Source organism: Lontra canadensis, unplaced genomic scaffold (assembly GCF_010015895.1).
Source record: "Lontra canadensis isolate GAN:19392208 unplaced genomic scaffold, GSC_riverotter_1.0 scaffold134, whole genome shotgun sequence".
Classification (NCBI taxonomy): Eukaryota; Metazoa; Chordata; class Mammalia; order Carnivora; family Mustelidae; genus Lontra; species Lontra canadensis.
In genome coordinates, this window is record NW_022631128.1 from 3,192,225 (window position 1) to 3,213,880 (window position 21,656).

At 42.1% G+C, this 21,656-nt stretch overlaps 1 protein-coding gene across 1 annotated transcript in view; it reads right to left on the bottom strand.

The window, feature by feature from the left end:
• Positions 1-3,603: 3,603 nt before the first annotated feature.
• Positions 3,604-21,656, bottom strand: part of DGKK (diacylglycerol kinase kappa) — a 152,182-nt gene continuing 134,129 nt past the window's right edge. The window contains exons 15-27 of the mRNA XM_032842987.1: positions 18,870-18,894; positions 18,426-18,436; positions 17,214-17,269; positions 15,489-15,585; positions 15,108-15,215; positions 14,335-14,448; positions 13,875-14,009; positions 12,456-12,616; positions 11,766-11,907; positions 10,660-10,746; positions 6,689-6,799; positions 5,192-5,315; positions 3,604-3,870 (exon numbers count right to left, since the gene is read on the bottom strand). Coding sequence (XP_032698878.1) covers positions 3,809-3,870; positions 5,192-5,315; positions 6,689-6,799; positions 10,660-10,746; positions 11,766-11,907; positions 12,456-12,616; positions 13,875-14,009; positions 14,335-14,448; positions 15,108-15,215; positions 15,489-15,585; positions 17,214-17,269; positions 18,426-18,436; positions 18,870-18,894 — 1,233 coding nt within the window. The 3' untranslated portion in view covers positions 3,604-3,808. The remainder of the gene's footprint in view (positions 3,871-5,191; positions 5,316-6,688; positions 6,800-10,659; positions 10,747-11,765; positions 11,908-12,455; positions 12,617-13,874; positions 14,010-14,334; positions 14,449-15,107; positions 15,216-15,488; positions 15,586-17,213; positions 17,270-18,425; positions 18,437-18,869; positions 18,895-21,656) is intronic.

Sequence of the window (21,656 nt, forward strand, 5' to 3'; positions counted from 1 at the left end):
ACTGGGTTGTCTTGAGTTGAGCTAGGTTTTAGAACTTTTTGTGGTAGTTTTTTCAATGTTATGATCATACTGATGGAGATTCTTGACTTGCGCTGTTGCTGTCCTCCTCACCTGCTATTGTGCGTGTGACTTGTTTAGAGTTTGGATGACTACCCAAGTGCAGCCCCATTTCCATTACAATCCAACTCCTCCCATGCCAAGGTAAATAATGAGACACTGGTGTTGATTACATTTATCTATTTATTAAAATATTTTAAGAAGCAAAACTTTATTAACTTTGAGAACTGGTGTTCCATTGGGGGGTGGGGAGGAGGAATAGGCACGCTTTATGGACCTTTTCTTTCTGCTTTTTTTCTATTACCCCTAACTACCCTAGGTTCCTCCCCCAACCAGACCCTGGCCCTGCTGTTTATTTGCAGGGACCTCTGAGGAAACAAAAAACACAGAAGAGGAAGCAACATGTATTACAGATTAGCAGACAGATACACAAATGCAATTCCGTAAACCATATAAATAGTTAAGGTTCTTTACAGGATGGAATGGTGCTCATGGGTTTGGTTGCTTTGGTATTAGTTTATACCTCTTATAAAATTCTTCTACTTGTGTCCTTAGGGAAGATGATGTTGACCCCAGCTATTTCTTCTGATCAATCTATAACCTAAGTAATAAGTTGAAAATGTCTTCTTTATTTTTCCCCTGTTCTTTTGGCCATAGCACAGGTCCTTTTGGGAGTGGGGACTGAAAGCTGCTGACCTTTTGTAGTATTGATACCTGAAGTAGTTGATGCCAGTCCAAATCTATTGGTACTCTCTTTCCCCACTATTCTTCTGGCCAGGAATTGCCCAATCTCTCAGAAAGTACTACCAAAGATGCAACCAAACCCCAGAACTTTGGCTTGTGATGGCCTCTCTGAACATAATTAAGATGGATATTTGGTGTCTGGTCCCACCACCCGAGCAACTGTATTACTGCAGATAGTAAACAATGAAGTTCTAAAAGCAGTTTATGCTTATAGAGGCTTAGCCAACTCTCTTGAGAAAGAGATTCCACTTCTTGCTTTGTTTCCAAGATAGTACATTTAAGAACAGGTGCTCAGCATTCCTTTTTGGGAATCAGCTTGTTAGGCAATTTAGGAGGTAACCAAGTGGTTTAGTATGCTACACCTGCTCCTGGGTCTCATCAGCTATCAATTCTACTCGAGTCGACTTCAACCCCAAATCCTAGTGGTTTCATTCAATATCATCTTGACTCAAGGTGAGAGGACAGCATGGGTGAAAGGGAATCCAGATGATACCACAGAGCAACAGTAGCATTACAATATACAATGACATATAGTAACTCAGCAAAGTAAGCACAAGAGATGGAGCCCTATTACAGTTTATTATCATCGGTGATAAAAATAATTACAAGACAAAGCCCTGCTTAGGCACTGCCAAGATAAAGCTACCCTCTCCCAGGACTTCCTTCTGTTTCCTAAAATTTGCTCATTTGGAAACATTCCGTTTTGAAAAAGCCTGTTCTGAGAAAAAAACGTAACTTGGTTCCCAACTCTGTGAGTGACTGTGTGTGCAAATGTTAATGCATGCAGCCACAGAGGAGCCAAGTCAGGCTGCAATAGTGACCTTGCTGATTTGATCTAATACCTCCTCCTGGGAAGAAAGTGATGCAGGGAAAGCCAAAGACACAGCAGCAGTACACTTCCCACTCAAATACATACAATAAGTTAACATATTTCTGATGCTTAAATAAGTTTTAAATGTTTTCTCTCATCTTTTTCCATTAACTTTCTTCTCTAGTTGTAGAGCTAGAACTTTTTTGTTTGTTTGACGCAGCAATCAGACGTATGGGGACTATCCCCTTGTTAGTATTTTTCTCCTCACCCCTGCAGAGGTGGAACACAGGTGGCTGGTTTAAGTGGGCTAGGCTGGTGAAGTTCCAGAGTTGAGAACCAGTGGTTGGAGTCTGGATTGTGCACCTCAATGAACCAGCCATTGGACTGAGTCAGGTAATTGAGCACGCTGTTTGTCTAAGTGGGGAGAGGCCAGTATTCTGGCTTTGTCTTGATAAGTGGGAAGGGATACTTACAAAAGGTATGAGTTGAAGGGGGTGGGGTGGGTATACAAGGCAGACCAGAGAGAATCTCTCTGGACACTAGCATTTGATTAGATTTGCCTGACTGGGTGCAGGCATTCAAAAAATGCAAATTGGGATTTGGAGCAATTTTGGCCTACTTTGTTCCCATGAGAAATTTGGAAGAACCATGGGAAATGCAGAGGCTTTCAGCCTCCATTTTCCCAGGCCCAAGTACTTTCTGATCACTCTGAATGCCCCTCTGTACTCAAGGGAAAGGAGCAAGATGGGAGATTCAAAGGTGACTTGAGGACTAACCCAACAGCCTGTCCAGAAGGCTCAGGCCAAGATGGAGCTTGTGGGGAAGGGCCTAGGCTGTGACTTGTCAGGCAGTCCCTAGCTTAGGCATCTAAGTCACAGAGCTCAAGGCCTGGTTGCTCCATATAGTCTTTACTGGAGAAGGGGACAGCACAGTTTGGGGCAGTTGCTGATGTAGAGTCCAGGACAAATAGAGCAAAAAAGGCAGCATGCCAGCTTAGTCCCCTTCTCTAGGGCGTTGGTATTTTTGTTCCCCCTTCCGTGGCCTGGCTCAGAATTTTACGGTGGGGGAGGGCGTCAGATAGAATCAGCTGGGCTATAGGTAGATCCCAGCCACTTCTAAGACGCTGAAAATGCACCAAAAGATTAGAAGCTCCACCAAGAACTAGGGCAGTTGGTAGAGGCATGTATGTGTGTGTAGGGTAATGGGAGTGGGGGATGGGATCAGGGTGGGGAGGGATTCCTGGGTTAGCACAATAAATTGTAGGGTCACTTAGAGGTTGAGTTGTATCTTCAGTTCTTAAAAAGAAAAAATATATATATATACACACATCTTTATGTCTCTGTACATAATCTATACTGCAGCACAGCGGCAAAACATTTAGTTACAAAATCCAGCGAGAATGCAGGCAAACACTCCATGGAGGCATGCAGACTAGGGTCAAGGCAGTAGCAGGGGATCCTATATGGTCACCATAGAGGTGAGTTCCAATCCATGGGCCCACCCAGCCACCAGAGCACCACCTAGACCTGTGCAAAGACATACACGCACACATGGAAAAACACAAAGGGTTTGCAGAGAAAGCAGTTACCATGTCTACAAGAAACGATTTCACATGGTCATTGTAACAGGCAAGTGGACAAGCCCCCAGGACCTAGTTTTCATCTTAATAAGACAAATAGAAGAGACCTCCTGAAGTTACAAGCTGCAACTGGCAGGGATTGGGGGAGAAACAACCAAGCCTGGCTGTCCTCATCCCTCTCCTTATCTCCCTGAGAGTATTTCTTTCTTTCATTCATTCCCTAGCATCAACAGTTTCTCTGCTTATCAGAGAAAACTGTTCCCAAATTCCCTGAAGAGGTGAACTTTCTTGAATCCTTTGTAGATCCCAGGCCATTCATAATGAGCTCATCCCAGTGAAATACTGTAGTTGCTCGAGATGCACAGACAAGGAGAACTGAACAAAACAACTCGGAACAAGAATCTTTGGCCAATGAGAAAATGTAAACCTCTAAGGAGACCGGATTGAGTCCAGGAAAATCATATTAGTGTGAAGAATTGGACGATCTTTCTTGGTGGTGCTCATGTTTATTCTGAAATAATTTAGTCTAGCCTATAGTGAGGTTTTCAGAGTTTTGTAGTGGAATTCCAAACATTGTGAGTTCTCCTTCCAGCTTTTAAGGACTACAGTTGAATTGATTATGTTGGAGGATCATCATCTTTTGCTTTATCTTCATGACTTCGGTGATGCCACAAACGTCCTTTAGAGAAAAAACCAGTATAGAAATAATGTTAGCATATTGTCAGATACCCAAATGTATGGGCCCTAAAGAGAGCCAACAAAGAGTCTGTTAGGAGACAGACTGGTTTGTTCTTATTGTACCAACCATCTCTAAATCATCCAAGAATACCAGCTGTCACCATGTGAGCCAAACACAAATGGGATGAGTCCTCTGAACATGATAATCTGTGGAAATGCTATTGACCCCTTCGGAGTCTTCTGAAAGACTTTGAAATACCATTCCTCCCAACCAGAAGATTCTTAGGAAATTGAACTAGTTGGACCAAACCTGAGTTTGATCCAAGAAATTCTCTCTTGGCATCTGTGCAAATTCTCATTTCCTCAGAAACAAACAAACAGCCACCCTCCATCCCTTTCCCCCCCATGTCCACTGTTGGTATATCTCTCAAGCTTCCAGGTTATCTAGGCCCAAAATTTAGTAGAGATCATTGACATCAGAATTGGTGTAACTGACAACTCTAGGAGAACCTTCTTTTGAGCCCCACTGACATATCAATTATGCTTAATTCCAACCCCAAAGAAGGGATGGAACCAAAATTCAAAAAATGAAACAGAAAACTTGCATCTCTAGGGATTTACACATAAGGAAAAACAGTGTTTAGAGAAGTCATAGAAAACTATTCTTCACCCTGTAGGTGCCTACCACTGATATCTCAGCCCATCTCAAACTATACTGCTTTCTAGAGCACACACACACAAAAAGCTTGTAGCCGTATTTGATTGGGAGAGTGATCTAAGTATGACTATTTTGTCATACTTTATCAACCAAGGACATGAATGGGTCAAGCAGAAAAGTGACTGCCTGGTCTCATTTTTCTCTTCAGCTATCAGTATCACAGAGACCACATAGCGTGGTTCCTTCTCAGGTTCTTCCCACTGTCCATATCACTTTTTAACTCACACTTTGTCTAAGAGGCTGCTTGGAATTGTCTAAGGTTGGCTCCCAGCCCATCTCCTCCATTACCACCATATCCATGAACATTTCTTTTTTTTTAAAGATTTTATTTATTTATTTGACAGAGAGAGATATCACAAGTAGGCGGAGAGGCAGGCAAAGAGAGAGGGGGAAGCAGGCTCCCTGCCGAGCAGAGAGCCCGATGCGGGGCTCAATCCCAGGACCCTGGGATCATGACCTGAGCCAAAGGCAGAGGCCTTAACCCACTGAGCCACCCTGGAACCCCTCCATGAACATTTCTAATGTGAACTCTAGGCCCCTGGGAGGTACCCAGCTGCTGGGGAAGTCTTCATGACCACTATGCCTGTGGAATGGGAACACTTACCAATAAAACCCTGGACTCCTTGGCCTGATTTAGGCTTATCTTCCTCTTCTAGCTTCTTCTTCCCCAACTTGGGGAACTTAACTTTCATTCTGGTGCTTCTACTGTCAGTGTCTGAAGATTTTTCCTGGGAAACCATAGCAAAAGGAAGGTCAGAATTAGTTGCCTACATTGAGAAACAATTCCTAGAGGCCTGGTAAATTGGTGAACAAGGATGGCTGCATAAAGCAGATAGATGTGCTATCCATCCAAATGTGGGAGACTAGTCCCTTGCCCTACGAGGGCAAATGATCTTTACCAAGATCCCACTCTGTGCCGGTTCCTTGCTAAATACTTTAATAATTGTTCTCATATAAGCCCCCAAACAACCTTGCAAAGTGGCTATTATCATCCCTATTTTAGAAGTGAAGAAGCAATGGCTTGGAGAGGTAAAATATTTTGCCTGAGGACATGTGGCTAGGGATTGGAAGGGTGAGATTGCTAGGACCACTGCTAGCTCGTATGGCACCTCTGCACGAATTAGAAAAAAAAAGCAATATGATTTGATGAGCTAAAGCAAACTTCCTTGGTCAAGTACCTTCACAGAGAGAAGAACCTGCCTCACAGGCCACCTTCTTCCCTGTCTAGAATGCAAAGAGGGTTCTCCCCACATAACTCTTAATTATGAATGTGGGTTCTCTGATCTACAGATCATGCGGGCTCTTTAATTCCAGCTTAGCCTCCCAGCCCTCTCATTCCTGCTAAAGTGTGCTTATTTCACCACTGATCTTAGTAAAGCATAATTCCCAGGTTAACTTTGTTGCCAGAAAGTCCAGCCAAACACTTTCCAAGAAACATTGGGACTTTTATCTTTTCAAGATATTTATACCTCCAATCCTCTCCATTAGAGAGAGTATAAACCTGTCCTCCAACTCTTCCTGATCTGACTCTCCAAAAATGACAGTATCCCCACAGTTATTCTGCAGCCACTCCTGCCATGCTTTTCTTTTAAACCACACACCTGCTAAGGGAAGGTTAGCCTCCCTCCCAGAGTGGGAGGGACAGGAATCAGCAGAGAGAGGTGTTTTAACCACTCACATGGCCTAGGCACCAACCATTTAGAACAGATGTTGGCTGCAAACAACTGGTATTGGCCATAATGGTATGTGCCAGATGAAATCCAGTTCCTAGTAGCAGGTATTGGGCAGGGAGGGGGAATTGTGACCAGAGGACAGTATAGAAAAAACCAATCTTGCTTATTCTTTCCCAATCATCTCCTGCCACAGAGTAGCTCTTCTTTTTTTTTTTTTTTCCCATGGTCATCTAATTTTTCAACGTGCTTTCTACCATGTCCTCTCTGCTTATGATGAGGAGATGGGAGGAGGGCATTCCTTCAAGCTCAAGCTGAAAGCCACTACTGGACACCTTCTGCTACATCAGTCACTGTGTCCTGGCCGACACTGGAAGGAACCAAGGAAGAAGACCTCTTCCTCTTTATTTCCTAATCCCCAGTTAACACACCTCTGAAACAAGGATTGAATTCATCCAGTCAATCTCAGATAGCTTTTCAAGCTCCTTATTCATGGTTTCCAGGGCAGTTTGAAGTGTGGCCTCATCCTCAGCATTTCTCAGCTGGTAAAGACAAGAAAAAGAGTGAGTATCCAATGCCCAACACCTTGCCCTCATAAAGTCTGGCTCTCTCCCACACTCCCAGGCCACCATGCTAGTGGTCACGAGATCACAGGGTGCCAACTTGTATCTCCTTTGGCCATGGGATTAGTGAAAGGTATAGCTAGCTCTTTACTTTCTCAATAGGGAGATCTAGGAAACAACCATATTGTGGTAATTTCCTTGGGGCTGGGCACGCTCACAGTCTGGCAAGCAGAGAGGCCTTTGACCAGTATCAACGATCACTTGAGTTATACCCCTACAGCTCAGGGTCCAGAACAAGGTCTTACCCCTGACCCTCAAGTCCCCAGAGACACCTAATTGTCCCCCTAAATAACAGCTACCAATTTCTAGTACATGCTGTATACCAGGCATTTTGCATACATGATATCATTCTATCTTCCCAATAACTTTATAATACTATTCTCATTTTATAGACAAGAAAACAGACTCAAAGAAGTTTGGTGCTCAAGATCATGTGGCTAGATAGAACCTCAGATTTGTTTAACTCTATAGCCTACCCTATATACCACAGTGCCCACCCAGGAAAGATATGTGAGGTGGTTAGATGCTGGGAGAAATCTTTATTATACAGTTACCATAATATAAAGGCTCCTTTGTGAAGTAAGGAGAAGGCTAGATAGAGATTGGCTTAAATTTTCCCTTTCTGGCAAAGAGAGTCTGCCTCCCCAAGCTGTGTTTCTCTCTTTACTTATCTCTCTATCATCTATTTATCTATCATGTATTTATCTATTAATTTTAAAAGATTTTATTTATTTGTCAAAATGAGATAATATATGTATATATATATAGAGAGAGTGAGAGCGCACAAGCAGGGGAAGCGGGGGGAGTGGCAGGCAGGAGAAGCAGGCTTTCTGCCAAGCAAGGAGCCCGATGTGGGACTTGATCCCAGGACCCTGGAATCATGACCTGAGCCTAAGGCAGATACTTAACCAACTGAGCCACCCAGGTGCCCCCCAAGCTGTGCGTTAGCCCCTAGCTAGTCTCTCTTTGTAATTTAGAAATGTGATCCAGATGGCTTGTCTTACAGGTTCAGGAAACAAAGCTTAAGCATTCCCTAATAATCCCCATAACCCACAGGATGAACTCTGTACAGTCCATGTGAGAATTAAAATGAATTCTTCTGGGACCATCTTCCAACTCAGAAGAACCAAGTCCTAGACCAGCAACATAGCTGAGATAGTTATGTTCCATTAAATGGTGAGCTGAGAGAACAGATGCACGTTGCTATCGTCAGCCCTGACATACTTTCCAGCCCACCTAACTTGGCCTCACCTCTCCTCCCTGTCATATACTTTACTTTCAATCTGGCACTCATGTGGCTTCTAGCTGTGCATGGGCCACTTGATGCTCCAGCCATAAATGGAGTATTGCCAACTATCACAAAATGGATGGCAGGTAAATAGGTGGGGGATGGGGTTGGAGATTATGGTCAATTAGAATGGGATATGAGAGAGAAACAAGTCAGTGCTGACAAATAATCTTTTGCTTTACAACTAATGATTTAAGACAGTACAGAGTATCTCAGATGCACAGAACATGTGTGTGCACATGGGGGGTAAGAAGGAGGATAGCACATGTCAGGTAGAAATGGCTATCACTTCAAGGTAAGGGAGAAAGGGCATACTTACCAGCAATGCTCAAAAGGGGTTTGGTAGTCAAACCCAAAGCCACATATGAGAAAGAAGGATTTAGAGCCCTGGAAAATCATTTCTAATCATAATAGGAGAAAAAAAATGGCTTCCCAATGACTTCCTGTTTAGCATACAGGGACTCAGGCTTTGAAAAATTCTAGGTGGTGGGTTTGAGTCTCATGCTCTATTCTCGTATCCTTCTGGCTCTATAGGAGACCTTGTTCAGGACTCTCTGAGGTAATTGTGTGAACTGACTCAGAGGACTTCATTGCTTATTTCTTGGTTTCTGTTCTAACACATCACTGGCCATAGTATAAGTGAGGTTTCCAAATAAAGAAAGTGGCGGTTACTGGGTGGGATTTACTTCATCATAAATCTACATCCCTCTGACACTGAGCTGCTTACTGCCCTCCTTCTTCAAGGGGAAGAATAAGACACCAAAATGAAATAAGCTTTATTTCCATGCCACCTCTGATGTAGCCTTTTTGGAGATACATGATCATTCTTAGCTGCTGCCTGCCCCTGGTCTCATTTGGATGTGTGTATGTGTGTGGGGGTCCTTATCATATCCTCAACCTGTATTAAGTGTGGTATATGCTCAATTTGGGTTGTTGGCTGGCACAAACCAACTTTCATGCCATGAGCTTCAAGAAAGCCTGAATGGCAATGAGAGGCCAAGATCTCATATTTCCTGCTGTTCGGATTGCAAGGCGACTGAGCTCTGCCTATATATAGAAGGTACTTGTGTTGTTGTTGTTTAAGGCTGAAAGATTCTAGCTTGGGGCTCAGATGCTGGGAAGGCCTGGCCTGATTGCTTTAGCCACTTTGCCGCCTGTGCAGTGTGCCAATTAGATGTGCAAATGGAAAAGGGGAAGTGGATGCCCTTCTTGCAATATCAACTCAGACACCCCTCTTCAAATAAACCTTAATTAGATGAGAGGCAAGAACAGCACCTGCCTCAGGGCTTTAGCAGCCAACCCAAAAGTGGGGTGGTCACAATCAGTTGACTCATCAGAGCACACTCGTCAAGTGTGCCTATAGGGTTTGCATTATGAGAACCATTCAACTATTCTTGTAGCTCAAAAACTGAGCTTCAGTCCATTTTCCCTAACATGAATAAAATCTACCATGTATCAGGCTGCTACTAGTGCCAGGCCAGCTATGCACTTAATATACAATAGTTAATTTAATTCTCACAACAACCTGGAGAGGTAGAGATTACAATTACTATTTCATAGATAAAGAAACCAAGACCCAGAGATGTGAGGTTGCTTCACACAGCTAGTGTTAAGGATTCAATTGTGTCCCCACCACAAGAAAGATATGTTGAAATTCTAGCCCCCAGTACCTCAGAATATGATCTTATTTGGAAATGCTATCATTGCTGATGCCATACTCCATACTGGTATAGGGTAGGTACCTGATCCAGTATGACTGGTTTCCTTATAAGAAGATGGTCATGTGAAGACAGAGACACATGGAGAATACCATGTAAAGATGGAGGACTGGAGTAACGCATCTACAAGCCAATGAGCACCAAAGATGGCTGGCAAGTCACCAGAAGTTAGAAAAGGCAAGGAAGGATTTGCCTACACGTTTCAGAGGGCATATGGCCCTGATGACATGGTGATTTCAGCTTCTAGCCTCCAAAACTGTGAGGCAATAAATTTCTGTTGTTTTAAGTTACCAAGGTTTCAGCACTTTCTTAGAGCAACCTTATGAAATGAATGGAATTAGTGAGTGGCAGATTGGAGATTTGAACTTAGTGCTCCCCACTAGTCTATATTGTCTTCCCACATGGTGACAGAGGTATATGGAAACTTGGGAGATATAGAGCAGCTCAAAAGAGTTCACTCCCTTCTACTGAACCTGTGTGAAGTATAATGAGAACACCCTACTTTTGATTGACCTGGTCTGGACCCAGGAGACATTTACCAAAGGAGAGGGAGAGACTTTTCTTCAAGGATATGGTAGTCACTACGGATTAGCATAATGGTGAGTTGACACAATCAATAACAACCCTGGGTGAGGATGACAAACAGGGACTACCAGGTAAGCACCTGGCCAAAATGTTCTACATGTCTTCCAACACCCTAGAACCAAGCATAGACCATAACCACGTTCAGATGGAACACTTTGCCCTCCCTCATTCCAACCCCCTCCACTCACCAATTTTTCATCCAGGAAAGCTTTGGTGTCATTGTAGAGCCCTTTAAGACTAAATGTAACATCTACTGCATCATTTCTGCTTAGAGTCTGAGAGAAGAAAGGAAAAGAAAGGAAGGGAAAGGGCAAAGACAGAGGAGTTGTTGGTTAGTAAGCATGCAGCTGGCTTTTCTGTAGGAAGGTAGGAGCAGGCTAGTAGGATATGGCCATAGGTGAAAAAGTAATATTCAAAATATAGCACAACTAGTACAGCATGGACATCAGCCAATCAGAACTGACATAACCAGAGCTGTCAACTACTGGTACAGCTGTATTTGTGTATCCTACAAAGTGGTGCAGCACACCTTGGCACTTGGCACCATTGACTGACTGCGGTGGATGTAGTAAAATAGGAAATATGTAAACCAGAGAGTAAATCTGAGGCTACTTGTTGCTGCTACACTAAAACCTCCTTTCCCATGGGAGGTAGGATTAGGCCCAACCACCCTTTTCAAAACTCTGGGCTTTGAGCTCCAGGCCTCCACCAACTAAGTCTGGTTGAAAATAAATAGGCAATCCATGTTTTAGGCGGCCTTGATCCTATATGTGACTCTTTTGTATTGTTTGTCTACCACTAAAGTTACTTTTTTAAAAGAATCACTTAAATTTTCTGGCAGTGGGTAAAGTCATGGGTCAGCACATTTAACATCAAATATCCCAATCTGGAAATTTCCCTCAAGAGGGAAACCAAGGCAGCCTGGAGCTCGGGTTTCTATGGCAGGCATCACCATAAGAGTTTATACAGGGATCCACTTGGCATGAGGAAGTGCCAATGCCAAGTTTCTCTCTATCCATTGGCTATTTCTCCCAAGAGGCCAGTATTGTTGATAGCTCTCAGGAAAAGGGCTAGCTCTCAGGCTGATGAAATCTGCTATGGAATTTCCCCAGTAGCCACTTTCATCTGTAACGAGTTAAGGAATACCTCTATTCCCTGTCTATTCTATCGATCAGTTTCCTGCCATATCATTTGCCCAGTTTCTCCACCCAGCCTCTGGCTCACTTTTCTTCACTTTCATCCCCCTTCCTACTTGGTTTGACTCTTTTTCTTCATCTGCCCCTTCCTTTCTTACCTCATTGGGAATGCAGGAAGCTGCACCTGCCTCATTGCCACTATCCTGGCTGTAAAATATATCATTCAGGATGTTAGCACTGGCATTCACAGAATCCATGAGAACAGACACATGCTGGTGGACCTTACTCAGGTCAGTAAGTCTGTAATAAAGCAAGAACAGATAAATGGGTCCAGAAAGCTTTAAAAATCTTCTGGCTTGGGGTGCTGGAGATGGTTGAGATGAAGGTAGAAACGAGATCCCTGGGTACCTGGGTTGGGTAGCTAACTACACCAGAAAATGTTTCTGATCTTTTCTAGGTATTTGTCTTTGTCCATCCTTATGTCACCTGAATTAGATACCGGGTACTTTGGGAGAGTGGGAGGCCAGGCTACAGAAGGGAAGCTGACTCCAAGAACTCTGAGGCCCTCTTGATATTTAAGGGCAAGGATAAATATTCTTAGTCCTCTGGGTTTGGGGCATCAGGAGATCAAATTCACCTCTGGGGCTAAAGGAAGAGGTTCAAACTGGCTTATTGCTGAGCACAAAGACTATTCCTCCCTGGATCGTCAGGGTCCCTGCCAATCTTCAGAGCTCTGGGAAAGACTCCTTTCTGGGGCCAGGCTCCCTAGGAGCCGACAGACACAGGTTAGCTTCTTGTCCCTAACTGTTCTTGGGATTCCCACCCTGTATCTGGGCCAGTCCGCTTACCTGCTGATGAGGTTTTCTGCAAGTCGAGCTAAGTGCTGCATTTGGGCATATTCCTCATCAGAGAGGCTATCCTGAGATTCCTGGGAGTCCAGATGAGGTTGAGAGGCAGCTTGAATTTCACCATGCTTGCACTCCCACATTTTCATTGAGTTCTCAAAGTCCTAAAAATGAAGATAGTGGCAGATCCTGATGATCACTATAGCTTAGAGGGTACTTGACAAATCTGTTTGTGAGTCTGATATTTGTGGGGATAATGGGTAAAGGAGAGAGTGACCCCACTCATTCTTCTATACACTCATCTACACACCTCCACATCTATCCTTCATTTTATTCACTATCCCTTTCTTACTAGGCACTGTTAATTTTTATTGTTACTGTGATGTGTCTTGGGATCACATGCTTCAGTCAGAGAGATGTTAACCTTCTAGAAGCTCCTATATGAGAGTATCATAATCATAAGACAATGGTGCATCTTTCATGTTCCTTTCTTTCCCAAATCTAGGCCATATGTTATGATGGATTTTTTAAAAAGATTTTATTTATTTATTTATTTAAGAGAGAGAGAAGTGAGCAGAAAAAGTGGGGGCAGAGGGAGAGATAGGAAAGGTAGAAGCAGATGTCCTGCTGAGTGCGGAGCCTGACGTGGGGCTTGATCCCAGGACCCCAGGATCACAACCTAAGTCAAAGGCAGCTGCTCAACAAACTGAGCCACCCAGGTGCTCCTGTTGTGATGGACTCTAGAGCCAGACATACGTAGTTTAATTTTGAATTGTGCTTCTGTCACTCACTGGTTGTGTGATTTTTAGCACACATTATTTAACCTCTGGTTTTCATTTTCCTCACCTGTAAAATAGGCACAAGAATATCTACCTCACAGGATTGGTGGGAGGACCTACTTGAGAGAATACATGCACCTGGCACAAAGTAAGCTGTTTGTAAACCAGACTTCCCCTCCCTTCTCTATTGTTATTTCTATGGATAGTTCATGGGTCAGAGTGGAAGAAAGGCTCCAGGTACTGAACATCTGATCAATAATGGCTTCTTTCTAGCTTTAGATGGTTTGACTGCAGTAGATGGCATTTGCAAATGCAGCATTTTCAATCTTAGAGGAACTTAAAGACCATAATCAATGAAGAATCTCTTGTTCAAGGAGATCTCTCCATAGCTATTTGAGGCATTTAGTTCTCTGTGCAGTGGTGGGAGAGGAACAACTTTGTCCAAAACCAAAGGAGAGAACTTCTTGTCTCACTGTCTTGGATAGTGGTTTGCAAATGTCTGTATATAACAGAATGTCTCAGAGAGCTTATTGACAAATGCAATTCCCAAGAACTACCCAACCCCATTCTGATTCAGTGTGTCTGGTGTGGGAAGTGACAGCTATAGAGGAGATAATAAAAGAGAAAGGTGAGACTTTCTTACCCGATCTCTGGTCAACATTTGGGCAGCATTCTTGTATCTAATCTTGATAAGGCCTGGCCTCTGAATCCAGGCCTCTCCATCCACCTGCACTGGGATACCTTCTTCACCATCAATGGTTATCATCACCTCATGGCACTGCCAGAGAAGAGGGAGCATGGGGGAGAAAAATGAGGCCACTACTACAGATCAATATGATAATCTCACAGTAATGGCCTTAATGTGTATCTGAAGCAGGACTGGCATGGATGTGAATCAGATTATCTCAGGGAAAAACACCTGTTTCCTATGGGATTTTTGCTCCTTTTGGACCCTATAACTTCTGTCTCCAACCTTAGCCAGCATGCTTACCACCCACCATATAACCTCTCTCCACCCTGGCACTCTTAGACCCAGTTATTCCACATTCTAAGTTGTAGCTCAAAGCCCAACCTTTTCTGGTGCCCACCCAACCCTTGCCTACCTGGGCGATGCGATGATGATGCAGGTTAATGATACGGGACATTGCCATTTGTACAGAACCAAAGATAGCCACTACCTCCAGCTTCCCATCATCTATTGCAGGAGCCTCATATTCCTGAGAAGGAAAAACTGTGTCACATATCCCACCTTTGAGAAACCACACCCTGACTATCACAAGCACACATGCTGTGAAGGCTCCTGGTTAGAATTTTTCTAGCTCATGAAGAATGGAAAAACTACATATTAAAGGGGGAAAGATGAGGTCAGGAAGCCAATCTGGGAAAAGGGCACCAAGATCACAGTTCTTTAACCTCTTTTGAGATTACAACTCTTAGCTTGTTCCTCCCTGTCCAATCTAGCATCATAAATCCCCAAGGCCAGTCCCACTGTCCTCATGATCTTCTTGGGTGAGCTCAGAAGAAAGGAGTCATGGCCAATTTCCCAGGTGGTTTTACTGACAGAACTCCTTGGAGAAAAGAGAAAACTTTTAAGGATCTTTCAGTCTTGAGGAATAGAAAATTCAAAGTCTAGGCAACACCTAAGAATTGATCTGATCCTGAGGTCTTTGCTTGTTGATTCTTGTGTTCTGGGATTGTAATTGCCTTTAAAAAAAAAAAAAAAACCCTGATCACATAACGGAGCTAATAAATGTCCCCAGTCTATCTCCTATTCCCCCACTGTCTACTTTCTATACCAGTCATTCTAGCTACACTTTCTGAGAGACCTTAGAGGGGTCAAGCCTTTTTCCTTCCCTGTTCCTTATTCCATACTCACTGCAGTTGCTGCGCTGCTTCCCCAAAAGTTGACACCTCCAGCATAGCTGGTAATGTTGAGCACTACAATGCCCTGCAGGTTTGGCAAGGAGATAGCTTCTCCATCACACTGAAAGAAAAGTAGTTCTCATTGGTTGGCTGTTCAGATACCAATGCAGAGGGACATTTACAGAGATGGGGGAAGAGCTCTGTTTTATCTTCATGTTATCATTTTCTTATCCATAAAATGGAAATCTGTCTTTATGCCTTCCTCCCATAAGCTGTGAGGGAAGATCAGAGTTAAAGCTTGGGGAGAACCAAAGATAAAGGGAAAAGCTGATTCCCAAAGTAATGAGATTTCCTTTCCACATGTCTAGGAAGTACTGCCCTCTTTTCCACTCACCTCCAGGTGTACTCGTTCTTCTAGTTTCCTGTAAGAGCGATGGAAAAGTTCCTTGCTCCCCAGAAGGCCATACCACATCTTGTTCTTAAAGCGGCTACTATAGGGAGGTAAGGGTAGAGAAAGGTAGTCAGAAGGTGAATAATATAAATGAAGAAAAGCAAGAGGAAACACCATCTTTTTCCTCAAGTGCCTTCCTTTTTAAAAAAAAAGTTTTTTTTTTTTAATTTTGGTATAATTAACATACAGTGTTTTATTAGTTTCAGGTGTACAATATAGTGATTTAACAATTCTACACATTACTCAGTGCTCATCATGACAAGTGCACTCTTTAACCCCATCAACTATTATACTCATCCCCTCTGGTAACCATCAATTTATTCTCTATACTTAAGAGTTTATTTTTTGGTTTGTCTATTTTCTCTTCATTTGTTTTGTTTCTTAAATTCCACATATAAATGAAATCATACGGTATTTGTCTTTCTCTCAGTTATTTCATTTAGTATTACACACTTTAGATTCAACCATGTTGTTGCAAATGGCGAGATTTCATTATGTTTTATGGCTGAGTAATATTCCATTGTATATCTATGGAATGGATATCTTTATCCATTCATCTAAGGATGGACACTTGGGTTGCTTCCATATATTGGCTATTGTAAATAATGTTGCAATAAACAGAAGGATACATATATCTTTTTGATTTAGTGTTTTCATTTTCTTTGGGTAAATAGCCAGAGTGGAATTACTAGATTATATGATAATTCTATGTTTAATTTTTTGAGGAAACTCTATATTGTTTTCCAGAGTGGTTGCACCAGCTTGCCTTCCCAACAGTGAAAGAGGGCTCCTTTCTCCACATCCTTGCCAACACTTGTTTCTTGTGTTTTTGATTGTAGCCATTCAGATAAGTGTGAGACATTATCTCATTGATGTTTTGATATGCATTTCCCTGATGATTAGTGATACCGAGCATCTTTTCATGTATCTGTTGGCCATCTGTATGTGTTCTTTGGAGAAATGTCTGTTCACATCTTCTGCCCATTTTAACTGGATTATTTGTTTTTCTGGTGATGAACTGCATAAATTCTTTATATTTTGGATACCAACCCTTATTGGATATATCATTTGCAAATATCTTCTTCCATTGAGTAGATTATCTTTTTGTTTTGCTAATTGTTTCCTTTGTTGTGCAAAAGCTTTTTATTTTGATGTAGTCCCAAAGGTTTATTTTTCCTTTTTTTTTTCCTTGCCAGAGGAGACATACCTAGAAAAATGTTGTTACAGCCTATGTCAGAGAAATTACTGCTTGAGCTCTCTTCTAGGATATTTATGGTTTCAGGTCTCATACTTAGGTCCTTAATCCATTTTGAGTTTATTTTTATGTATGGTGTAAGAAAGTGGTCTAGTTTCATTCTTTTGCATGTAGCTGTCCAGTTTTCCCAACATCATTTGTTGAAGAGACATTGCCTATTGCATATTTATGCCTCCTTTGTTGTAGATTAATTGACTATATAATCATAGGTTTATTTCTGGACTCTCTATTATGTTCCATTGATCTATGTGTCTATATTTGTGCCAGTACCATCTTCAAGTGCCTTCTTATAGAGAGGGGTCATGTCAAATGGTAACTGGACACAAGAAGGGATGCTAGGGTAACGTAACTTGAATCCTTATGCAAATACCTATTGAAATGGGTTCCTGACCCTCTGGAAGCCTCAGGATCACCTCAGTTTGTTGCTTTTCCTTGATTCTGATAACAGCTCAGACTTGGAAGACACAGGCTATATTCAGAAAGCAAATTCTTAAACTATGAGCATAACTGGTTTATACACACCAGCTAGTCTGGCAAGTGCCATGCCAGGAGCATAAAATTTCAGCTGCTTGGGATCAATTTCATTTGAAGCATATGACTCTTATACTGCAATATATTTGAAACGTAACTTTTCTGGCAAAGTGAAAGGATTTTTCAAGACGTGTATATTAAACCAGTGCCACAGAATAGAGCTAAGTATACAAGGCAGATTGTAGAGGAGCCAGTAGAGGGAATATGGGACAGGCAAAGGATGTCAGGAGACTTAGGGTGGAGGTGGGAAGGTCAGGGTTCTACTGACTTAAGATCTCTGATAAAAACAGGCAGGGGCTTACAATCATTATAGAGTTTGGATAGAGTTTACTATGAGGTTTTTTTTTTTTTTACTATTTTAATCCTTTTACTGATATTAAATCAGATGTATGTATATTTTAATAAATACAGTACATAATCATTCTTTGTTATTCTTGTATACTATTCCAGACCTTAAGCTTTTATGCCTGATTATGATGTGGATGCCTAAAAAAAGTAATAGAAGTGTTGTATTTTATAGTTACTATTATTCCATGTACTGTATAATGAGATATATTCTTCCATTGCACAAGCTTCCTTTTGGAAGTCATCAAGGCAATTTAGAAGTATGACCCTTGAACTCAGTTTACTTCCCTAAATTCTTCACTCACTCACTCACTTTCTTATTTCTTTAATTTTTAAAATTTAAACACAATTTACATTGTTTATTATTACTATATTATTATTATTGTATTATTAGTTTCAGGGGTAGTACTCAATGATTCATCAGTTGCATACAACACTCAGTGCTTATTACTTCAAATGCCCTCCTTAATGCCCATCATGTTACCCTATCCCTCTACCTGCCTCCCCTCCAGCAACCTTCAGTTTGTTCCCTATAGTTAAGACTCCTTTATGGTTTATCTCCCTCTCTGTTTAAAAATAGAGCTATCCTATGACCTAGCAGTTAGACTACTAGGTATTTATCCAAAGGATACAAACAGTGATATGAAGGGGTACATGCACACTAATGTTTATAATGTTTATAGCAGCAACGTCCACAATAGCCAAAATATGGAAAGATCTCAGATGCCCATCAACAGAAGAATGGATAAAGAAGATATGGGGTGTATATATTTATATAATGGAATATTATTCAGCTATCAAAAAGAATGAAATCTTGCCATTTGCAATGACATAGATGGAACTAGAGGGTATTATGCTAAGCAAAATAAGTCAGTCAGAGAAAGACAAATACAATATAAATACAATATAAATACACTCATATATGGAATTCAAGAAACAATAGAGATGAACACAGGGGAAGCGAATGAAAAATAAAATAAGATGAATACTATGAGTTTTTAAAGTAGAGCCACAATGAGTTACTACAAGGCATGAGTTTTGAAATGTAAGAAGGCTAGCACAAAATTATTTGGACTCTTGGGGTGCCAGGGTGGCTCAGTTGGTTAAACAGCTGCCTTTAGCTCAGGTCATGATGCCAGGATCCTGGGATCGAGCCCTACATTGGGCTCCTTGCTCAGCTGGGAGCCTGCTTCTCCCCTGCCTGCCTTTCCTCCTGCCTGTGCTTGCTCTCTGTCTCTGCCTTTCTTGCTCACTCTCTCTGTGTCAAATAAATAAATAAAATCTTAAAAAAATTATTTGGACTCTTGTTTTAAACCATAAGTTCTCTGGGCACTTTAGTTTCCTCATCTATAAAAATAGGAGTTTAGTTAAATGGAAATTCAAAATACCTAGAGCAACCAAAACAATTCTGAAAAAGAACTAAGTTGGAGGACTTTCATCTTCCAATTTCAAAACTTACTATAAACCTACATTTATTAAGACAGTGTAAAGATAGACATATAGAAAAATGAAACAGAAGTGAGAGTCTAGAAAAAACTCTTATATTTCTCATCAATTGATTTTTGACAAAGGTGCCAACACAATTCCTTGGGGAAAAGGATAGCTTCAAAAAAGGTGCTGTGCTGGGGAGGAGTCAAGATGGCGGAGAAGTAGCAGGCTGAGACTACTTCAGGTTGCGGGAGATCAGCTAGATAGCTTATCTAAAGATTGCAAACACCTACAAATCCAACGGGAGATCGAAGAGAAGAAGAACAGCAATTCTAGAAACAGAAAATCAACCACTTTCTGAAAGGTAGGACTGGCAGAGAAGTGAATACAAAGCGACGGGAAGATAGACCGCGGGGGGAGGGGCCGGCTCCCGGCAAGTGGCGGAGCAACGAAGCACAAAATCAGGACTTTAAAAAGTCTGTTCCGCTGAGGGACATCGCTCCAGAGGCTTAACCAGGGTGAAGCCCACGCGGGGCCAGTGTGGCCTCAGGTCCCGCAGGGTCACAGAAGGATCGGGGTGTCTGAGTGTCGCAGAGCTTGCAGGTATTAGAACGGGGAAGCCGGCTACAGAGACAGAGCCGAGGAGTGACTCTCAGCTCGGGGTTACCTTGAACCGGTCGCAGGCTCGGTCAGCTCGGAGCGCGGCCAGAGGCCAGGGTGACGGGAGTAATTGGGCGCTGTTCTCTGAGGGCGCACTGAAGAGTGGGGCCCTGGGCTCTTGGCTCCTCCGGGCCAGAGACTGGGAGGCCGCCATCTTCATTCCCGTCCTCCGGAACTCTACGGAAGGCGCTCAGGGAACAAAAGCTCCCGAAAGCAAACCCGAGCGGATTACTCAGCCCGGCCCCTGTAAGGGTGGTGTAATTCCGCCTGGGGCAAAGACACTTGAGAATCACTACAACAGGCCCCTCCCCTAGAAGATCAACAAGAAACCCAGCCAGGACCAAGTTCACTTACGAGGAGTGCAGTTTCAATACCAAGGAGAGCAGCGGAATTCCAGAGGAGGAGAAAGCAAAGCACGGAACTCATGGCTTTCTCCCCATGATTGTTTAGCCATGCAGTTAATTTTTTTTTCTTTTTCAATTTTTTTTCTCTTCTTCTGCTAAATTTTTTTAACTTTTACCCTTTAATTTTTTAACTAGTTTATCTAATATATATATATTTTTTTCCTTTTTATATTTTTTCATTATTGGTTTTCTTTTTTTATTTGTTTCTTTTGTCTTTTTTCCTTTTTTTTTTCTTTCTGAACCTCTTTTTATCCCCTTCCCCCCCCCTCACGATTTGGGATCTCTTCTGATTTGGCTAAAGCATATTTTCCTGGGGTTGTTGCCACCCTTTTAGTATTTTACTAGTTCCTTCATATACTCGTATCTGGACAAAATGACAAGGCAGAAAAATTCACCACAAAAAAAAGAACAAGAGGCAGTACCAAAGGCTAGGGACCTAATCAATACAGACATTGGTAATATGTCAGATCTAGAGTTCAGAATGACGATTCTCAAGGTTCTAGCCGGGCTCGAAAAAGGCATGGAAGATATTAGAGAAACCCTCTCGGGAGATATAAAAGGCCTTTCTGGAGAAATAAAAGAACTAAAATCTAACCAAGTTGAAATCAAAAAAGCTATTAATGAGGTGCAATCAAAAATGGAGGCTCTCACTGCTAGGATAAATGAGGCAGAAGAAAGAATTAGCGATATAGAAGACCAAATGACAGAGAATAAAGAAGCTGAGCAAAAGAGGGACAAACAGCTGCTGAACCACGAGGGGAGAATTCGAGAGATAAATGACACCATAAGATGAAACAACATTAGAATAATTGGGATTCCAGAAGAAGAAGAAAGAGAGAGGGGAACAGAAGGTATATTGGAGAGAATTATTGGAGAGAATTTCCCCAATATGGCAAAGGAAACAAGCATCAAAATCCAGGATGTTCAGAGAACCCCCCTCAAGATCAATAAGAATAGGTCTACACCCCGTCACCTAAGAGTAAAATTTACAAGTCTTAGTGACAAAGAGAAAATCCTGAAAGCAGCCCGGGAAAAGAAGTCTGTAACATACAATGGTAAAAATATTAGATTGGCAGCAGACTTATCCACAGAGACCTGGCAGGCCAGAAAGAGCTGGCATGATATATTCAGAGCACTAAATGAGAAAAACATGCAGCCAAGAATACTATATCCAGCTAGGCTATCATTGAAAATAGAAGGAGAGATTAAAAGCTTCCAGGACAAACAAAAACTGAAAGAATTTGCAAACACCAAGCCAGCTCTACAGGAAATATAGAAAGGGGTCCTCTAAGCAAAGAGAGAGCCTAAAAGTAGTAGATTAGAAAGGAACAGAAACAATATATTATAACAGTCAGCTTACAGGCAATACAATGGCACTAAATTCATATCTCTCAATAGTTACCCTGAATGTTAATGGGCTAAATGCCCCAATCAAAAGACACAGGGTATCAGAATGGATAAAAAAACAAAACCCATCTATATGTTGCC